This window comes from Onychostoma macrolepis, chromosome 01, assembly GCF_012432095.1.
Source record: "Onychostoma macrolepis isolate SWU-2019 chromosome 01, ASM1243209v1, whole genome shotgun sequence".
Taxonomy (NCBI): domain Eukaryota; kingdom Metazoa; phylum Chordata; class Actinopteri; order Cypriniformes; family Cyprinidae; genus Onychostoma; species Onychostoma macrolepis.
Genome location: NC_081155.1, coordinates 26860646 through 26883287, shown reverse-complemented (window position 1 = coordinate 26883287; position 22642 = coordinate 26860646). Strand labels below are relative to the sequence as shown.

The 22642-nt window shown below is 37.0% G+C and overlaps 1 protein-coding gene across 2 annotated transcripts in view; it reads left to right on the top strand.

Annotated features, from left to right (window-relative positions):
* LOC131550413 (vang-like protein 1) overlaps nt 1–22642 on the top strand; it is a 68972-nt gene that overhangs the window by 13403 nt on the left and 32927 nt on the right. For both annotated transcript variants that reach the window (XM_058792600.1, XM_058792598.1), the window contains exons 2-3: nt 4922–5177; nt 16466–16595. In XM_058792600.1, the coding sequence (XP_058648583.1) occupies nt 5107–5177; nt 16466–16595 (201 nt within the window). In that variant the 5' untranslated portion in view covers nt 4922–5106. The remainder of the gene's footprint in view (nt 1–4921; nt 5178–16465; nt 16596–22642) is intronic.

Below are 22642 nucleotides of genomic sequence, written 5' to 3'. Positions count from 1 at the left end.
GTCACTGGCTTGGCTCCTCAGTGAAAACCTGAATATGTGTTACACCTGCTGCCTACTTATGCTTGTGCCGTGACAAGCAGCAGCTGGATGCAATTATCATTGTGCATTGGCTCGTTTAGTTTACACTCAAAGATGATAGGGCTCTCAGGCGAGATTCCAATCCGATGTTCACCGACGTGACGTCCCCATTCCCTCCTTCAGGGAACGAGGGTTACATATGTAACCGAGACGTTTTTAGATTGTTTTCACTGTCCTCAGCCTTGCTTCTCATTCATAAAGCTCTCGCAAGTGTTAACTGGTAGGAGACTCTGGTTTCTGTAATTATAATAGCTGCTGCAATGAGAGAGAAAGCTGTGCTAAATTTGTGATGCCAGGCACAGATTGCTCTCTCATTACTACATCCCTTTACCATGCCCATAAAACATGATTGAGTCAGAGTCTCTGAGTTTAAATTTTGGGATTGAATTATTCATGATAGAAGGCGCTTTTTAATCTCTCTGGGCCAGCTTGATGTTAATGAATACAGAATTTGCATAATCCCTTAAAGCGATGGAATGGAGAGAGGGACATGAATGGACTGCATACAGAGAAAGCATGAGTGTGTAAGTCTGACTAGCATAGCTCAAGTTAAGCATCATGATGGATTTGATGTAAAACTTTGTAGTGGGAAGGTGCTAGTCAGCTAATCAGTCTGGTGTAATTTTGATTTATTCGACTTATTCCAGTATCGGTTCATCAAGGCAGTCATCTTGTTAATAAAGGCTTGGCCATTGCACTTGAGCATTTCTGCTGACATCTCATCAATGCCGGGTACACGCCACTTCGGAGGGCCATAACTGCTGCTTCCGTCTCCCCGTTGAGATTGGTCTGTCTTCCACAGGTAGATGAACCGCGGGCAAGAATAACTCATCGCAAACTCTGACACCGTTGCAGGCTGGTTGAGGAGTTTTTCAAAGTGTTCCACCCAACGTCTCTCTTATGCTTTGGATGTCAGCAGTGAATGACCATCTTTATCTCTGATCGGTACTTACCGCAACCATACTTCCTCAATCATTGTCTCATGATCTTCCATTCCTGCCAATATTTTGATTTGGTTCTGAAGTTTGAGTTTGATCTTTTTCAAGCAGTGGGCGATCCTTAAACTTAGCAAGCGTCAGAGTCTGCATTTAGCGACAAGCAAATGATGATCTGATCCCACATCAGCACCGCTTTGGCTTCTAACATCGAGAAAGGATAACAGTCAGCGTTTATCGATACAGATATTGTCAATTTCATTCTCATACAGTCCACCAGGCAATCGCCAGATTCGCCACGTCATCTTGTGTCGCTGCTTAAGTTGAAAGTATGTATTTACAATACGCACACTATTCGCAGTGCAGAACAAACATAGTAGATCGGCATTGTCATTTCGGTGCGATTGCCATTCAGCTGGGTGTTATAGTCACCGATCAGTAGGAGGACATCGTGACAAGGGACGCTAGCAAATTCCTCTTTGAGTAGGTTGTAGAAAGCCTCTTTCACAGTGTTATTTTGTAAATTAATCCAAATAAGTGAACAAATCAAACTAATAATTTTGTCTTTCTACGAGCCTGTAAATAATAATTCACAAAACATTTCTTCAATCCACAAATGGCATTACGATGCATCTACACTGCAGCATGACTCTCAACTTGAGTCTGAATAACAATTAATTGGCTCTTCAAATGTAAATAATGTCTTCCCTCAAGCCTTTTGTTGGAATATGTTTACCACCATATGGTTATACACAGTACAAACAACCACGTGAAATGCTGCCATTGTGAGATGGTCTAATGAGAGAATGTGACAACAGTGACAGATGTACTGTAATGTATGAGTAGTAAGGCATGGGAGGAGATCATGTAAGCACATGGTATGGATTATATCAGATACAGAGAAAAAGCTCAGTTAATTCTGTCAGCTGTAGATCTGAAGGTCTGTGTATGGCATTAGTAAGTGTTTTGGGGATTTGGGGTAAAAATGTTCATTTTGAAGCCCAGACCTATTTTTTTGCTTCCAATTCAAACCACCCCCCACTCTGAATGCCAGCATAACCAGACAGGTTACGATTACTGTACTATTAGTTCTTTGACCAGAATCCATGATTTCAAGGCTTCCTGCAAGTGCAACACTGCGTTAAAGAAAGCATTGTAAAATTTTCCCAACAAAGGCATTTGGGATGTGCACCATTTCCCAGTGTTCTGCTCCTGATGAAAACAGTTATATTCTCAAAGGAGCCTGCCTTATATTGCCTTGCCCAACATGCACAAAATGTGTGAAAATTGAATGTGGTAAGAAAAGAGAAATATAATAATTGATAATTAATGGATATGCAACTTCTCAAAGAGCATGTTTGCATAATGTTGCTTGGTTCTGACAATTTACATTTATGCATTTGGCAGACGCTTTTATCCAAAGTGACCTACTTTGCATTCAAGGTACATATTTTTCCTATTCTTGCTTTCCCTGGAAATCAAACCCATGACGTTGGCATTGCTTGTGCCATGATACTGTTTGAGCTACAAGAAGGCAAGTGTTGGGATGGCATTCACCCAGACAGCAACAAACGAATTGACCTCATAACATTAATTTCAATTAAGAGTTACTGATTTCCTACAATAGGAGCAACAGCCATCATTGACAATTCAACATAGTTAAACAAAGCTCTACTTCATGCAAATAACATAAAACCACCAGATGCTGGTTCTTAGTACTGCAAGGGAGCAAACGCTTCTCTTTTAATTCATGTAGCTACACCCAACAAATCCACAAATTCGCTCACACACCTATGTGTTTAGACAAGGCTCAGCTTGTTACTTTCAGTCTTAAACATGTCATTGTGCACTTTAGTTTTTCATCCACCCAGCTTTAGAGATTGTATTGAAAAAAACAAACAAAAAAAACATGTCTGTCTGAAGAAGAGTCTCACAATGATGTGATTCCGAAATAAGTATGTCTGGAGTTCCTCTCCTTCTCCGTTTTACCTCAGAGATCATCTTTGAAAAATTGGCCATAAATATGGCCATAATGAGAAAACACACCATGCATAGATTATGGAAATATATTTTTGTCACTTTAGGCCACAGAACTGTATTGGAAAAATTGCCTATTGGGTCTAATGTTTTTTTTTTTATTATTTCCTAACAAACAACAGCAAAATAATATTATATACACTGTATCCTTCTTAGCAAATTATCAGGCCTTTAATGCCACTTTTGCTAATAAGTTTTGATAATAACTCTTCCATTCATCTGCAATGATATACTGGCTGCTGATGTATCTGGCATGTCTATTTAAAACCTCTGTAGCAGTCTAAAGTAGTTGATTGAGAGGTGAGTAGGCAGACTGTTGTTGTTCAGGATGCAAACAAGATAAATGTTGTGCACTGTAGAAAGCTATATTGATTGTTAAAGGGGGCCTATTATGCCACTTTATGCAAGATTTCATATAAGTCTCAGGTGTCCCCAGAATGTGTCTGTGAAGTTTTAGCTCAAAATGCTCCACAGATCATTTATTATAACTGTAAATGGCTTTCTTGTGTGGAAACAAAAGCATGCAGTTTTTGTGTGTGCAAATAAGCTGCTGCTCTGAGCCCCTTTTCCAGAAGAGGGCCGTGCCTTTACAGCTCGTGCTTTGGATACTACAGAAGAACCGATATGACTTGACGCTGTAAATACCGGTTTTAAGCTCTATATGTATGAATCAGAGTCAGAGAAACAGGATGAATTTTTCAGCCACTTTGCAATGATGGATGAACAACACACACACACACACATGTTTTTTTAGTGGTTTACGGGGACTCTCCATAGGCGTAATGGTTTTTATACTGTACAAACTGTATGTGCTATTGCCCTACACCAACCCTACACCTAAACCTACCCCTTACAGGAGACTGTCTGCATTTTTAGATTTACCAAAACACCATTTAGTATGTTTTTTAAGCCTTTTGTTTTACGGGGACATAGGCATTGTCCTCATAAACCACCTTCAAATTGTAATACCTCTGTCATACCCATGTTATTATACAAATTTTGTCTCCGTAAACCACAAAAACCAGTACACAAATACTGAAATATATCGAGACATGAGATTTTGGGGGGTACAAGTCTCTAATATTTTTGGAAAGCATATACCGTTCGAAAAAAGACAATCATCAAACTGTACTGTACATAATAATTTGCGGTTATGAATTATACCAACAGTAAGCATTTTCAGGTTAAAAATAAAAATGATGACAGTTCTAATTTATGTGAATGCAATAAGAGACAATGGTTTCTTTAGCTGCATGAAACTTGCTAACAAACAAATTTAGGTAGGTGATTTGAAAACATTGACAAAATATAAAGTGCGACGCTTATGTCTTTTGGGTGTGTAGTTGGATCCTCCCCAGCTCACTCAGGGGAGGAGGATATTATGCTGATAGGGCAGAGGCTGTCACCAGTTGTGGCCAGTGCCTGTTTCAATGTGATGTTACAATGTAGTAAAAATGCAAATGACTAATTTTTAGGCACTATTTATGAGTTTTAGGAATATAAAGAAAGGAGTAGATTGGCAGCGATAGCCTTGTGGGCAGTGTGCCAACATACAGCACCATAGCACTATGGACATCCTGAGTTCGAATCCTGGTCACATGTTATTGCCAATTGCAAATACTGCCTGAGTAGCTTTATGTAGTTTGGTTTGATAAATCAGATCACAAAACGCCCATTTGGAGCCCGTTTACACCTGTATTTAATGTGGTTCAATTGTGAACAGAGACACACAGAACAGAGACACGCATTTAGACACCAGAAACAGGGAAACAGATAGGAATCTGGGGGAAAAAAGAGATCTCTTGCTCTTGAGGGAAGGCTCTTTTGACTTTATTAATCCCACAACTAAAAATCAAACTCTGTCTTTTCAGAATGAACCCTGCTGGTGTAGAGCCCCCAGGCACACATCCAGGATTGAGAGCTGACAGATTACTCTCATTGTTCATCTGCTGAGTAAGCTCCTTCAGACAAGACTCTCTAAAAACATCTGCCTGCCCTTCATCCTGTCAGCATCAAAAAAGCCCTCAGCCGTTTGCTGGGGCAAAACAGCGTCACCATGGATACAGAGTCCACCTACTCTGGCTACTCCTACTACTCCGGCCGGTCGAGGGGATCTCACAGACACGGGTAAGAGTTTCGATGAGGGTCTGTTTCTCTTTCTGCTTCCTTTTTGCCTGTCAGTTGTTGAGTGGCAAGTTTTAAAGACACTGCAGTGTGATATGCAGCAGGTCACTGGATACTGTCTCCCCTCTGTCTGCCTGTCATTTATTATGAGATCATTGTCACTTTTTTCTTTTTGCCCTCCCTTTCATTTTCCCTTTCTCGGTTAAATTTCTTATTTATCAAATTGATTTATCAGCCCAACATCTGGTTACTTATTCTAAGGTTCACTCAGGGTCTTCTATACCCAATTTCCTTTAGACATGGCATGTAGTCCAATGTGTCCCTGCAGCTGCACTCTCTCATTTCTCTGTTTCTATCTCGCAATCATTCTTCATTGGTGTCACTGCACTGAAAGATAAACTTGGAGAAAATGAAGGTAACCTTCGCGAATCCTTTTGAGTTTAATCAACTTCAATTCTATCCTGCTATTTTTTCCTTACAATTGGTTTGTATTACAATAATGCAATGCATTTAACTCAAAAATAATAATGGATTTACATATACTGTAGATCTAAGTTCAGTAAGCTTGCATTTTGAAGTTTAGTTGACCATAAATATTGACACAAATGAAGTTGAAATATTTCTAACATAAGATGTCCAGATTGCACATGTTTGGCAGCATTTTCACACTGGATGAAAGTTTCAACCTTAGTTCAGCACCTTTAAACCTGACAGCGATCTTTATGTTGGTTTGGGAAACAGCAATACAACAATAATTGAGATGATCTTGAAAGCGTAATTTGCAAAGTTATAGGGAAACACTAGTGATTTACTTATACAAGTAGTGAAGTACTTACACAATGTCAATCCATGCTAAAATTAGAAATATGTAATGATAATAGCTTTTCTGCAGTACTAGTTTTGCCAAGTAATGACTCAGTGTGGTACCCGTGTACTGTCTGACTGACAGATGACTGTTTTCAAATGCTGATATGCTATGAAGAACACCTGCATTTTGCGGTATATGGCTGTGTATGAATGCATATGTCTGACAGATCAGCTACTTGGTCAAAATGCCCACCTTGCCATGTATTAGCCTAATGCAAATAAAGTTGGTTATTTGTATGAATGTAAACAGATGGGACAAAAATGCATGTCAAATTTTTGACAAGTCAGGTCTGTGCCTGTGCTTCAGGCCTTTCCATGTAAATGTGGCCTAATAATCCTGCCATTGTCTGTTATGTCTTTTAATAATAATGATAATCAAGCAATATTAACAATCAAAAACAGAAAAAAACACTCACTGCTCTTGGTTGGATAATTTAAATGCGTTCTCGATAATTAGAAACTGAAAAACTCTTTGTTCTGTTGCTGTATTACTTTGTATTATTGGCAATGGCAACATTTTATTTAAATTTTCATTTTGAATTTTATTTTATTATTAATATAGAAATGTATTAAAAGAGTAATGGAATATATTACAGTATTTTTTTGTGATTCAGCTATAGCGTTTGTGCATTTATACTAAATGTATTTAGACAAATATATTTAGACTCAAGCTACTACTACTGTCAACTCATGCTACTCTCAAATGTGCCTTTCTAAGAGACAAAAAATTTAATAGTAATATTGCAGCATGCACTGCAAACTGCTGAAGATATGTGTCAAAGTCAGGCAACACAAACCTGTTTCATGACTTGAAACGATATCACTCATTAGAACATGCAGAAACTAAGAAATACATTTTTCTATTAAAAGATTTAAGATATTTAGATATTTTGTTAAGGAAAAATGGCTGGTAAAGTGTCAAGAATTCAAAAACATGAAGTGTTTGTCATGCTCTGGCCATAAAGAGTAGTCTAAAATCACAATTTCTACAACTTTCACTTAGGAGCAAAAATCTGCCTTTAAACTTGAAAGAAATAAAGATTTGAAATTTATTGTGATAATTATCAATATTCAGTGATATGAAAAATTTTATCGTGATGATTTATTTTAGCCATATTGCCCAGGCCTAAGGGGAATGAAGCATCTTCTTCACTCTGTTCCGCCATGCTGCTCATGCGTGTTGGGCTTGTTTACAAAAAATAGTGTATTTTATCATTTTTATAAAATACAAAAAAAAGTGTATTTTATATTTTCATGCACATACACACAGACAATGTTGCGCTTTCTTCTTCCCGTGAGAATGGCATCGATCAAGTAAGGGTACTGTTGGCAGTGGAAACGGATCAGGGTGTACTGTCCCGAATCGTACCACACTGTACTGACCCATACTGCTCATTGGAAATGAGCCATAAATTGCATCTTAGAACATTTTAATTTAACTTGGGGAAATATTGCTCAAAGACAAAGGTATCTGTGATAATCACATAGGAAATGATTGTCGCAAATGAATTCCTCATTGCTAAGCATCAGTTATCAAAACAAGCAAGCTTAGTAGTCTGACAGTTCTTCACTACCAAACTGTGGTTTGATCCAGCTGTTTAAATGTTGCTTATGCTAAATGACATAAAAATATGATTTATTTGATATATTTAAGCTAGATTTTTTTTTTCAGTGCACACAAACAATGGTACACTGGTTAAATGCACTTTAAGTTGTAGTTCAGTGTGCTTGGCTATAAACAGAGAGAAAGTGCATGCTGCAAATCATGAAGTGCACTGATAATCTATTGGCCATACTAGGTTAGGTGAGAGTAGAAGTGCATTGCATGTGAAACATGAAACTGGTTATCCTGGTTTCACCTTCGTCACCCTGCCAAGCTTTGATTTACGGTCACCAGCATCTGGAGAAACCATAATTTACTGTCAAACCCAGTAATGCATGCTGTCAGATTCCACACACACACACGCTCAGTTACAAACACTGCACATGTGCAGTGCAACACAGTAAGAATTATTGACTGGCTCCACATATTGTTGCATGAATGTTTCGACTGAGCAGCATCACATTCAATTATTACCAACCAGTTGTAATTATTATAGATAATTTGCCTTTGGATTTTTTAGATGGTTAGATTTTACTCATTTATTGCTTATATGGCAGTTTTCCAGAAATCAGACCTCACAGCATGTTACAGTTGATTTAATATCATATTTTAAAAAGTTCTGAAATTTTTTTTTAAGTATGTTAACTATGATCTGTCAGCAAAACAATGGCTGGATGGTTGGGTTGGGCTCATTTTGTTCCAGCCTGGATTCCAATATTCCTTGAGATCTAGAAAGCTCTAGATCTTACATTAAGACTAATGCCAAGTTCACACTGCACAATTTTAGCCCGATTTTTCACTCGCCGACAGGTTTTGATAAATCGCCGACAAATGCCTGAAATCGGAGGCAAATCGGTGCTCGTTCACGCGAGTGACAATTGCGCAGTGTGAATTATCAAAGACGCGATCTGAGGGAATGAAATATTTGGCATGCTAAATATCTGGAGCTTCTGGCGATTCAAAATCATGCTGTGTGAATGAGTTCTGACTGAAAAATACATCGGTGATGACCTACAGCCAATGAGAGAGCAAGATGGCAGCGGGAAATTCGGGGAGGACTTTTTATTTTTATTTATACATTTTTTTTACAAAGCGTTTAGCCATTTACAAACAACGTGCCTACATTTTTGCATTAGAATATACAGAACAGGTAGGCTACATGAAGATGAAGAAGGGGATAGGGTTTTCCTGTAAGTAATAGGCTATTCTTCTATAACGGACAACATATTTATTGCATTTTTCTTTTTCATCACTTTGAGGGCTTTTATAGGCTATGAGAAATGAACTCATTATAAAATGCACAATACGTTGGTTTCACTTTCAAGTAGGCTACTTAGATTTGTGTACATAAAAAATTTCCCAGCAGAAGTATGTTTGTTAACAAGGCATCTTTGTTAATTATTGTGTGTTCGGGGAGAACTTATAGACCATAATATCAGCTTGATCTTGCGTTATTTCCTTATCACTTCTCGTGTGTGTTTGGCTGTAGTTTGCGGACATCTGACAGAGTTGTCGGCGATTCTTCCTGTTGTAAAGTCATGCAGTGTGTAACCTCCTGTCGCCGATCTATCGTGCAGTGTGAACACCGCAGCGACTGACTGCTACCCCAGATAGTCGTGCAGTGTGAAAACAACGGTGATCCAATGACTTTGAAAATTGTGCAGTGTGAACTCGGCATTACTCATGTAGAAAATTGAGCTTTTTGATTCAGCTAATTCTAATTATATGGTACAGCACACTGATAATGATATGGGGAACTGAATGAAATTAAAAATTCAAGCCCTAATCTGCAGTACACTGTGATTTGTATGGTCCCAGTAAGAGTTTCCCCATGTTAATTTGGATTAGGACTGATTTCCAAAGACTTCCAAAGGCAGACAAAAGTTGCAAGAGTGAACTCTGTCATTAGTTTGTAGTTTGCCACATTTATGTTTGAGTTTCCACACTTTCCTGTTATGTGTTTGTTATTCTCTTTTGTCACCAATAATAGCTGTGTTATCACCTGGTAAGCCAGTTCTTGCAAACAATAAGATGATAACTGTTTGTCAACTTTAGTTTAGCTTCTTGTTCCCGTCTTAAATAAGCAGAGCAGGAAATGGGCAGGACATATGGAAGCTGATGAGAATGGGAGGCGTTTAACATGCTGTGCTGGTTTTGACAAGATTAAGCCTGCTTTCAGTGAGAGAATTGCTATTTAGAATAAACCTGTACAGTATTTTACACTGACTTGGATATGACAACAGTTGTTTTCCATAGTCTGTTGTAGCATCACACTATGTTCAGCCAAAAATGAACAGCTTGATAACCATTTAAAGGAATGAAGGAGTCATAAACTGAAATCAATGAAATGATTTCTTGAAATGAAATCAAAACTCCCTTGATCTTTTGATATGTGACCCTGGACGACAAAACCAGTCTTAAGTATCAATTTTTCGAAATTGAGATTTATACATCATCTGAAAGCTGACTAAATAATCTTTCCATTGATGTATGGTTTGTTAGGATCTGACAATATTTGTCTGAGATACAACTATTTGAAAATCTGGAATCTGAGGGTGCAAAAAAATCTAAATATTGAGAAAATCACCTTTAAAGTTGTCCAAATGAAGTTCTTAGCAATGCATATTACTAATCAAAAATTAAGTTTTGATACATTTACGGTAAGAAATGTTCAAAATATCTTCATGGAACATGATCTTTACTTAATGTCCTAATGATTTTTGGCATAAAAGAAAAATTTATAATTTTGACTCATACAATGTATTTTTGGCTATTACTACAAATATACCCCAGTGACTTAAGACTGGTTTTGTGGTCCAGGGTCACATATAAGTCATTGTGCTATAAAAGCATTCTGAACTCAAAATGTTCTTGTTTGTCTAAAAACAGCTAAAATGACAGTTTGTGGAATGTGCCACTTTATGACATAATAGTGTGGCTAAACACTGCCTCCACTGAAGAAGATCAATGCCTGCTTCTACATCACTGCCTGTTTAGCCCCACCCTCCGGTTCGTGAACATAGTAGGTACATGACAAGAGTGGCAAACGCAGGTCTACGCAGAAACCAAATGATAAACTTAATTTGATTAACTTCATTTTAATGAAGTTCCAGACTGCGTCAGTACAAACTCGGTCCTGTTTTTCAAATAATTTTACTGCGGAATTGTTTATAAATAAAGAACAATTAGAAACAGGATTTTCAGAAAGATTGACACTAAAAGACGATGCTGTGACGACTATATTGGATACGATGTAGCACCACACAGGTGTGAGTAACTGTTTTCATTACGTGATCACTATTGCTTTGTTTGTTATTACAGATCGTTTGATATGTACTAAGTATTTATGCGTTTTAACCTAAAACACAGCAGCGTTCATCTGCTCACAGCATATCTTAAGTTCACTTAATTAACTTTTTTTTTAATGTGTTTTAGTTGTTTAGTTGTTTAGCTGCATGCCAAATACCTGTTTCATTTAGTATCATGTTTGGGAAGCCAAAACACTCAATGGACAAATGCTGAATGCATTTTTACATGTGTGAATTATAGTGAAGCTGTACTACATTTGACATACACAAAATACATATCATCTGGCAAAATAAATTTTAAAACATAGCTAATGTAACACAAGAAGGATCTGAGAATGAATTTCATCTTTAGTAAGGTAGGAAAATTGCCATACATTTTTTTTCATAATTTTCATCTCTGAAATTGGTCTGTCTTTGATTTTGCCTCAAGTGCCTTGTGCCTTTTAACATTACATCATATATAACTGGGTTGTTATAGCATACCCAGTTAAGTCACCGCTCACTGTTACTAGATGAAAGTGCTAGTTATGTATTTAGAGAGGCGTGGAGTGTTCATATGCACAAGATCACAACACCACAAGCCTTGCTTTTCCCTTTACAGTCAAAACAACAGGATTTTCTGTTGCTGCTATATTCACATCCAGTACTTTATTTGACTATCCATAGTTTATATTAGGCTAGACCTGAAATGGTTTAGAATCAAGGGGATTTCATGATCTGATGTACAACACAGTTTGTGGAACATTTATTTCAGTTAGTATATGAAATTTACATTTTAACTGAATACATTTTGTGATGCACACGTTTTGCCACTTTGACAAACTATATTCTTTTTTTTTAGTTTGAGTTTGAGTTTGTTGGGTCTCGTCAATGTTACATAGTAGTAGTAGTAGTAGTAGTAGTAGTAGTAGTAGTAGTAGCAGTAGTAGTAGTAAGTAGTAGACCAACAAGCCATCGCTGAAAGGAGCGACAGAGCTGAGGACCGACCTGGAGCCAGAGCCTCACTATGCCGTCTGACCAGGTGCATGAGCCAGCAACATGGCACACGACGGTGGATGTGGCAGTGGGGCATGAAAACCCCGCCTCTGCGCCCCTGGTGTTGGGAGTTGCGATCTGGTGTGTGTGAGCACTCCTATTTCGAGATGTTTCACTTATACTTGACCATACCGTAAGCCAGTCCAGCTTGTTCTAAATCCTTTTCCCACACTACCTCAATTGACAATTGTTTGCACTGTGTTTTTAAAAGAGAGTTATAAATTTGTGAAACCAGGCCTCTAGACTCTTTTGCAGGATCAAAAATTCCTGCCATTGGGTGCGAAGGTAGTGGACACAAACTGTATTGTCTAAAACAGCTAAAATGACAGTTTGTGGAATGTGCCACTTTATGACATAATAGTGTGGCTAAACACTGCCTCCACTGAAGAAGATCAATGCCTGCTTCTACATCACTGCCTGTTTAGCCCCACCCTCCGGTTCGTGAACATAGTAGGTACATGACAAGAGTGGCAAACGCAGGTCTCACGCAGAAACCAAATGATAAACTTAATTTGATTAACTTCATTTTAATGAAGTTCCAGACTGCGTCAGTACAAACTCGGTCCTGTTTTTCAAATAATTTTACTGCGGAATTGTTTATAAATAAAGAACAATTAGAAACAGGATTTTCAGAAAGATTGACACTAAAAGACGATGCTGTGACGACTATATTGGATACGATGTAGCACCACACAGGTGTGAGTAACTGTTTTCATTACGTGATCACTATTGCTTTGTTTGTTATTACAGATCGTTTGATATGTACTAAGTATTTATGCGTTTTAACCTAAAACACAGCAGCGTTCATCTGCTCACAGCATATCTTAAGTTCACTTAATTAACTTTTTTTTTAATGTGTTTTAGTTGTTTAGTTGTTTAGCTGCATGCCAAATACCTGTTTCATTTAGTATCATGTTTGGGAAGCCAAAACACTCAATGGACAAATGCTGAATGCATTTTTACATGTGTGAATTATAGTGAAGCTGTACTACATTTGACATACACAAAATACATATCATCTGGCAAAATAAATTTTAAAACATAGCTAATGTAACACAAGAAGGATCTGAGAATGAATTTCATCTTTAGTAAGGTAGGAAAATTGCCATACATTTTTTTTCATAATTTTCATCTCTGAAATTGGTCTGTCTTTGATTTTGCCTCAAGTGCCTTGTGCCTTTTAACATTACATCATATATAACTGGGTTGTTATAGCATACCCAGTTAAGTCACCGCTCACTGTTACTAGATGAAAGTGCTAGTTATGTATTTAGAGAGGCGTGGAGTGTTCATATGCACAAGATCACAACACCACAAGCCTTGCTTTTCCCTTTACAGTCAAAACAACAGGATTTTCTGTTGCTGCTATATTCACATCCAGTACTTTATTTGACTATCCATAGTTTATATTAGGCTAGACCTGAAATGGTTTAGAATCAAGGGATTTCATGATCTGATGTACAACACAGTTTGTGGAACATTTATTTCAGTTAGTATATGAAATTTACATTTTAACTGAATACATTTTGTGATGCACACGTTTTGCCACTTTGACAAACTATATTCTTTTTTTTTAGTTTGAGTTTGAGTTTGTTGGGTCTCGTCAATGTTACATAGTAGTAGTAGTAGTAGTAGTAGTAGTAGTAGTAGTAGTAGTAGTAGTAGTAGTAAGTAGTAGACCAACAAGCCATCGCTGAAAGGAGCGACAGAGCTGAGGACCGACCTGGAGCCAGAGCCTCACTATGCCGTCTGACCAGGTGCATGAGCCGGCAACATGGCACACGACGGTGGATGTGGCAGTGGGGCATGAAAACCCCGCCTCTGCGCCCCTGGTGTTGGGAGTTGCGATCTGGTGTGTGTGAGCACTCCTATTTCGAGATGTTTCACTTATACTTGACCATACCGTAAGCCAGTCCAGCTTGTTCTAAATCCTTTTCCCACACTACCTCAATTGACAATTGTTTGCACTGTGTTTTTAAAAGAGAGTTATAAATTTGTGAAACCAGGCCTCTAGACTCTTTTGCAGGATCAAAAATTCCTGCCATTGGGTGCGAAGGTAGTGGACACAAACTGTATTGTATAAAACACTATAAAAATAAAGGTGACTTAACTTATGTTTTTATAAGCACACAATATGGCAGGACCACAAGGACCCTGTACAGTGGAAAGATGCAGGAACCTAAGCTTTGCATATCTTCAGATGCTTTGAGGTGGATTGTTGTTTAACAGAAGATACATTGGGATATTTAGATTAGTAATGGCAGATATAAACCTTTTCATAGCTTTGAATCAGTTGAACCAATTGACTATTGCCTCAGTTCAAGTGGCACGTGAACCGATCGTCTTTTCATATTTAGCCTGCTTAAAGCAAGAAATAAACATGAATGAACATCTCTAAAAGAGATTGGTTAAGGGTGGGTTTCTTAAGTATTATATTCGGGACAATACGGTATTAATTAACCAATCATTATTGCCTCATTGTTTTATATGATGCATTTTAAGTAATTTTAAAGGCTGTTGTTGGCTTAGGTCTGTTTTTACAACCACAAAATAATACTTATTTTGTGTCTTAATGCTTCTTTGTAAACTATTATTTGAAGTAACAAAACCATCGTTAATTTGTGGTTACCATTCATGGCTACAAGAACCGTGATTTTTGGTTTTATTTGTAGTAAAACCATGGCTAATTTTCGTGAGGGAACATGGAAAGTCAGAGAGAATATTAGATGCGTTGTTGGTGGTTAAATTATTACCGACATTAAAACAGGTTATTAACGTCAACAACCAAAAAAGTTTCACATGGTTATGAATGTACCTTAAAGTGATGCATGGGCTTCATCTTTTTTTCTTTTTCTTTTCTCTGTGCTGGACTGCTGATGACTTTTCACGGGCATAGTAGTCATCAATTATGATCATTTGCATTCAGCCACAAACATGAGGTGTGAATGAATGAAATTGGGAATGCGGGAATTAAATGTTTTTTTTTTTTTTTTAAGCAACTGTAATGGTGCCCTATGGAAGCCCGTTTCCACCACTGAATAAATTTTTTTTAAAAAGGTTATTGCGACTTTTTATCTCAAAATTCGGCCTTTTTTTCACAAAATTGCGAGATATAAACTCACAATTCTGACCTTTTTTCTCAGAATTGCGAGATATAAAGGGGAATTGATATGTTCTCAGAATTGCGAGTTTATATCTCACAATTCTGACTTTATAACTCGCAATTGCATGTTATAAAGTCAGAATTGCGAGATATAAACTCACAATTCGGAGAAAAAAAGTCAGTCATTTCTCAGAATTGCGACTTTGTCTCGCAATTGCGAGTTTATATCACACAATTCGGAGAAAAAAAGTCAATTACCTTTTTTATTTTTTATTCAGTGGCAGAAACGGGCTTCCATAGTGCCCCCCTATCTAATTATAGTATATGTATTTGTGATTAAGCTATAGCATGTGTGCATTTATTCTGAATGTTTTTAGACTACTGTTTTTGATGTTTTTAAGATGAAACCATAGCAGATAGCTGGGAGGGTGAGAGTGAGCGTAACGCATCTAATTCTTCCACAAAGTTAGCTAGTGTTCCTTGGGGTCAATAAACAACTACAAAATGGATTTTATGAGGGTGGGTAATAGTAACTGAATGTGATTCAAAGGAGCTGTTGATACCCAGAGATGGTAAAAGGATTACATTTCCAATCATTAGAGATAAGCAGACCAGTACCTCCACCTCCTTCCGGTCAAGAAAAAACATGGGATTTTTAGTGACCACAGAGAGTCAGGACGTTGTTTTGGTGTCTTATCCAAAGGATGGGTGATAGCAGCTTTCGATGTTCTGTCACGATTACATTTTGTGTAGTTTTTTTGTGTGCTGAGGTGGGAGTGTGCGTGCAAAACGTGAAGATTAGAACATGACTGCCTGTGTCTGCTCTCGGCATATGGTGACTGGGGGTATGAAGACAGCACAGCTAAAAGTTGTTTCAGATTAATGTTTTTCCAGAGCGCAGTGGTTTAGTCTGGGCAGACATGAGGTTTGGGGGCTGGGTGGTCTGGCTTATGACTGCATAATGGGCTGAGACGTGGTGATGCTTAGTGAATTAGAGGGAGGAGGGATGATTTTATGGATAGTTCAGTGTTGGAGTAGGAATTTATCAGACCGATAGAAAAAAGACTGACCACTTTGGCAGTGCATTATGAAAAAGAGTGCATTTACTGAAGACTTGGTCACTTCATGTGTTTTTTTGGTAGATGGGATAGCTGTCTGATTGGGTGTGCATGTTCTTTTTACACTTGGCCACATTAATTTGTCTACACCAAATTCTGTCCACTATATATAACAGAATTCACTTCCGTGACAGATCTAACCAGTGTCATTTTGGATGAATTACTCCTGAAAGGACAAATTAATCTCCTTGACATACTTCTTTCTCTCTATCAGAAGGACCTATACCTAACTTTACTGTTGTGCCCATGTTTCTCAGAGAGCGTAGCCGGGACCGCCACAAATCCCGCAGTAAGGAGAGCAGTCGCTCGGAGAAGTCTGTCACTATCAACGCTCCCCCAGCAGAGCCATTGTTAGGAGACCAGTCAGTGCGAGAAGAAGAGGTTCAGGTGAGAGAGGTTTTCTGTTATTTATAGGACTATATGGTGTGAATCACGGGTTAACTTTTTAATTTGTAATTAGTTTTAACTTTAATATTATTACTAACTTTAATAAAACATTAATTAAAAGTTTAATCTATTTTTTGTTTATGAATATTGATAAATGTGAATATTTTTTGACACAATGCAACGACGTGCTGTGGTGTTCTTAAAAGAGAATGCAAATTCCTCACTTTGTTTTTCAATCCAATGTAAATTAATATACCAGTTACATGAATGTTAAGACATTTTTGACTAATGTTCACTTAGTGTTTTTACAGAAATAATTTGTTGTATTTGCTAGCTTTCTTCTTTTTCTTTTTCTTCTTCTTTTTCTTCTTCTTCTTCTCCTTCTCCTTCGGCGCTGCTGCTCTTTAGTCTATGGCATCCCATAGAACCACTTGTGGGAAAGTAATGAAATTTGGCACATGGGTAGAGGACAGTCTAATAACTAATAACTTTTTAACTGTAATCTCTAGGAGTGTGACAATACACTTAGCTCACGAGACAATACTCGATACTGGGTTCATGAGAATGAGACAATACAATATTTTAACACTGTTTTTAAAAAACTTCTATCATGAGATATATGACTGGTCGTTTGTTGGACTGAAAGTAACAAAATGCAAAAAATGTAGGTGCATTTTGCATTGTTTTAATTTGTCATTATCATATACAGTAAAAGACAGAACAAAGCACTGTAAAGGGTTTGCCACAATCTCAGCTAACTGGATGCACTCTTGTACGATTTCACATTAGTCTCTTCAGACCTTATAACTGTGCATGAACTATGCATGAGCACATATAAGAATTATTTATTTATTTATTTTGTTGACTAATAACTTGATATATCAAATCAGTGTTAGGTTAGTGGAGAAACATAAAACAAAAAAGGTTGGGAAACATTGGCATACTGATGATGCAGTTTGGCCTACTTTTGTTGCTTCTTGCTCTCAGAACACTATGATTGTCATACTTGAGTCACAAAAAATTAGACCTGACTCAGACTTTAATTTAAATGTGCCACAAGAGTCAAACTGCTCACTTCTTTTTGTTTGTTTGTTTGTTTGTTTGTTTTTATCCAGTGAAAAATCGTTAGTTTCATATAATGTTGAAAAAGATTTATCCTTAATTTCACCAAATTGAGTGCTCACTAAAAACTGCCCCACTTACAGATCTATATTTTAAGTTATGGCTGTCACAATATAAAATTTTTGCTACACAATTATCATGATTTTTGAATTTTTCTTTCTTTCTTTCTTTTTTTGGCCAGTGTATCACACTCAGAAGAGTGCGTCTCTCTTTCGTCTGTCATGCCTTCCAACTAGATTTTGTGCAGCACTATAGCTACACTATAGCTATCATCTTCTTTTTTTCTGCTTTATGGCAGAGGACAAGCAGCTTTAAGGTGCAAATCCACCATCTACTATGTTGGACTGTCAACCAGTCAATTCCACATGGTGCTAAACCATAAAATATCCACCTCTGACATCCCAAACACTCTTTCATTTTTCTTTTCTTACCCTCTCCCTCTCTGACCTACTTGGCTGCAGTGTTTTAATGGTCAGGTTTTGATGTTTGACTAGTGCCAAGAGAATCAGATTCTGTAATATTAATGTGTAGAGCTGTTGTTCCTAAAGCCTTTAAGGCACAACACAAGATTATTTTTAGCTGTCCTCCATAAATTTAAGAATTGGTGTTGACTTCCCAGTACACTTTACACTGGTCCTTTGTGTGAAGATATTTTTTTGGAACAAAGATCCTGTTACAGTACATTTAAATAAAAAAAAAAAGTGCAGTTGTGGTTGCCAGAAATTCACCTACAGTCATGGCCAAAAATATCGGCACCCTTGGTAAATATGATCAAAGAAGGCTGTGAAAATTAATCTGCATTGTTAATCGTTTTGATCTTTTATTTAAAAAAATCACAAAAATCTAACCTTTCATTGGATAATAAGAATTTAAAAATGGGGGGAAATATCATTATGAAATAAATGTTTTCTCTAATACACATTGGCCACAATTAACGGCACTCTTTTATTCAATACTTTTTGAAACCTTCATTTGCCAGTTTAACAGCTCTAAATTTTCTCCTATAACGTCTGATGAGGTTAGAGACACCTGACAAGAGATCAGAGACCCTTCCTTCATCCAGAATCACTCCAGACCCTTTAGATTCACAGCTCCATGTTGGTGCTTCTTCTCTTCAGTTCACCACTCATTTTCTATAGGGTTCAGGTCAGAGGACTGGAATGGCCAGCAGAAGCTTGGTTTTGTGCTCAGTGACCCATTGTTGTGTTGTTTTTGAGGTTTGTGTTTGGATTATTGTACTGTTGGAAGATCCAAACATGGCCCATTAAAAGATTTCTAACAGTCAGTCACTTACTGATTTTTTTATCTGTTGGTATTTGATAGAATCCATGATGCCATGTGTCTAAACAAGATGTCCAGGACCTCCAGCAGAAATATAGGCCCACAACATCAAAAATACAGCAGTATATTTCATTGTACACATGGGGTACTTTTTATGCCTGTGTTCACCAAACCCATCTTGAGTGTTTGCTGCTAAAAAGCTCATTTTTTAGTTTCATCTGACCATAGAAGCCAGTCCCATTTGAAGTTCCAGTCGTGTCTGATAACTGAATATGCTGGAGATTGTTTTTGGATGAGCTACCAGAATTTTTCTTGAAACCCTCCCAAACAACATGTGGTGATGTAGGTGCTGTTTGACAATTTTTTTTTTTTAAGGTTTTCTGACCCGAGACTCAACTATTTTCTGCAATTCTCCAGCTGTGGTCCTTGGAGAGTCTTCAGCCACTCAAACTCTCCTTCTCACCATGCATTAGGACGATATAGACACACGTCCTCTTCCAGTTTCGTAACATTTTATGTTGATTGGAAATTCTTAATTATTGCCCTGATGGTGGAAATGGGAATTTTCACTGCTCTAGCTCTCTTCTTAAATCCACTTCACTAATTTGTGAAGCTCAATTATCTTTTGCTGCACATCAGAAATATATTCTTTGGTTTTTCTCATTGTGATGGATGATTAAGGGAATTTGGGCTTTGTTTTCTCTCCTATTTATATTTCTGTGAAACAGGAAGCCATGGCTGGATAATTTCATGTTCATAATCACCCTGGAGTGCTCAAAATTGTGAATATGAATGGGAATATACTTCAGAGATATTTTACTCATAAGAATTTTATATTTTACTCAAAAGATTAATTTTCACAGCCTCCTTTGATCATATTTACCAAGGGTGCCAATATTTTTGGCCATGACTGTATTTGAATAAAATGTATTTCCTTTGTAACCTAATTTGTTAAGCAGGGCTCCAGACAAAAAAAATTAAAAATCAATTTATGAGCTATTGGCTCCTATAAGAAACAAATTAGGTGCCAAATTATTTATTTAGGTGCCACAGAATAAATGGTTTTTTTGGGGGGGGGGGGTTAACACTTTAACATTTTACTGTCATGTGTTCACAGACATCAACATCACAGACCATAACTGTCAGCATCACTTGGCCACGGAGTGTAGTTTGGGCTCCTCCTCAATGCATCCTATAAATATTGTCATATATCTTGCACACATCCAGTCTGATTTTCTTCATTAGTAACATGCAATTTATATTTAATTTGATCTCTATAGCTCCTTGCATTGTTTCTTATTATGTAGACAACAGATTAAGTAAAAATATACAATATAGTACATAAATTTAGCAAAATGCACCTCTTTATAGTTATTTTTTTCTAGCTGACTGATGAGCTTATGGATGCTGAATGGCTATTCTGAGTTAAATGTATTGTTCAAGTTGTTCATTCAATGTTCATTTTGTAGTAAAGTAGTAAAGAGAAAGATATGATGGGTTTCATGTGCCGCTTGAACTGAGGCGCTAAAATGGTCGCTCATGCCACATTAAAGAGGGCGGAAACGTATTTAGTATTTATTGTTTGAATTTTATGAATTCAGCAGAATTTTAAAGCTGATACTTTGTTTATTAAAATGCAACAGAGTAAAAAGCTTATTGCGATGAGGCTATTGGACGGCAAGTGCGCAACAAATAATAAGTTCACGCATTAACAGAAAAAGTAAAGATCTTGATAACAATAATTCATAGTACCGATTATGAATGAGAATAGTTAACGATATTGCCAATATCCACACAGCTAACAGCTTTACCTGTTGTAGTTTGTTCAAGTTGTGCACTAAGTAGACACTGCTTTTCTGTACTCTTACTTTGCACGTCTCCGTCATTTTCAATCTCTCTCATGCTGCACAACTCAAGCTGCTGTTAGCAGGTTTGTCCTCAATGCTGGCATTCGGCAGAGATGAGGACTATGATGTGCATCATCTTAGTTTATTACATCAAGATAACAAAAGATGTGATCGCAAAACAATCCGGAAAAAAGGCATTACATGTAAATTTTTATTTATGCAAAATCTATATTTATAAAGTCACCAGTGGCAATCTCAGCAAAAATCTAATTCCTAAATTAATATTTATGGTCGCAAATGTGACCATTTTAGTAACAGTCTGGAGCCCTGTAAGGTTGATATAGTAATATTAAATTATACTTTTTGATATTAGTAATTTTTTTATTTGTTACCTGGAAAAAAAGTCATTCACTGTCATTTTGTCATTGGTTGTGGTAATCACATGAAGTCAAAGGTACAAGCAAACAGTCTTTCAATAAACACTAAGATAATGCAAAGATAAGTCCAGGTACAGATACAGGGTAACACAACCAAGACGAGACAGGACCAACTGAACTGAAACAAGGAAAACTTAAATACACCGAGCAAACAAAGTTAATTAATGATGAACACCTGAACAGAATGACACAATCAGCTCAATAACCATGACAACTAAAGATTGTCAGGAACTAGAACAAAGGAACTGAAGAAACTAATTAGAAACACGCTAAAAGTCAGAAATGAAACTCAAACAAACACATGACTCTCAATACATGACACATTCATTGTTTCCAGCAATTGTAATTCACATATAAATACTATTTATATGTACACACTTCATATGCTAGATTTCTCTGTGTGAAGAAATGCTAATTCATTTTATTAAGTACAGATAAGTACAGAAAATGCACAATAGTGAAACCAATATAGAATAAAACGTATGATTCTTAACTCATTTAAGAATAAAACTGATTATATTTGCCCCAAAATTCATTGTTTTACAAGGGAAATAAAACATGAGGTGAAATATGGTGTCATGCCCATTCAAAGTGAGGGGGCATGCGGCCCCTCAGATTTTTGAGCGAAGTGGATTTTGAAGGCAGCTTCCAAAAAACAAAAAAAATAGCCGATTAACATTTTCTATATTTAATACAATCACACCAGCGTGATTAGAACATTCAGTGCGGCACAGCATCAGCTGCTAAATTCAAATCTGCGTTCGCTGGCTGGCGCTGAGCCAGAGTCAGACGCGTTTTTACAGCACTGCACATTATATAACCAATCGCACACTATGTTGTCGAGCTTATGACGGTGTTTTCTTAATTCGCTCGCTGACTGAATACCTCTTTCTGGCAAATTCTCTCGTCAGAATCAACAAAGTGCAAATGTGTGTATGAATCTGTAAGATATTAATTTCATAGTGTAAACAGCTTCAGTGATTGAACTAGACTGTCAGTGAAAATGTTCTTTTTGATCTCTTTTTGTACAATGAAAATGTTATGATTAGTAGCCTAACTTGTAATGTTTTTATTCACATTAACTTTCAATGTTAAATTCACATTAAATATAAAATCAGTCTTATTAAAAATATGTTAAGGCATGACACCCATATCTGTTAATTAAGTAAACAGACAGGTTTTTATGCATAGTTAATAGATGACATTATTAGGTTACTTTGACCATCGGCCACTATAGAACATAATCTATGAAGGTGAGAATCAAGATATTTCATGATAAAGTTAATGCGTTTGGAAATGTTTCGAATAAAAAACTCGTGCCCCCCCAACTCGTGCCCCCTCAAAAATAATGAGTGCATGA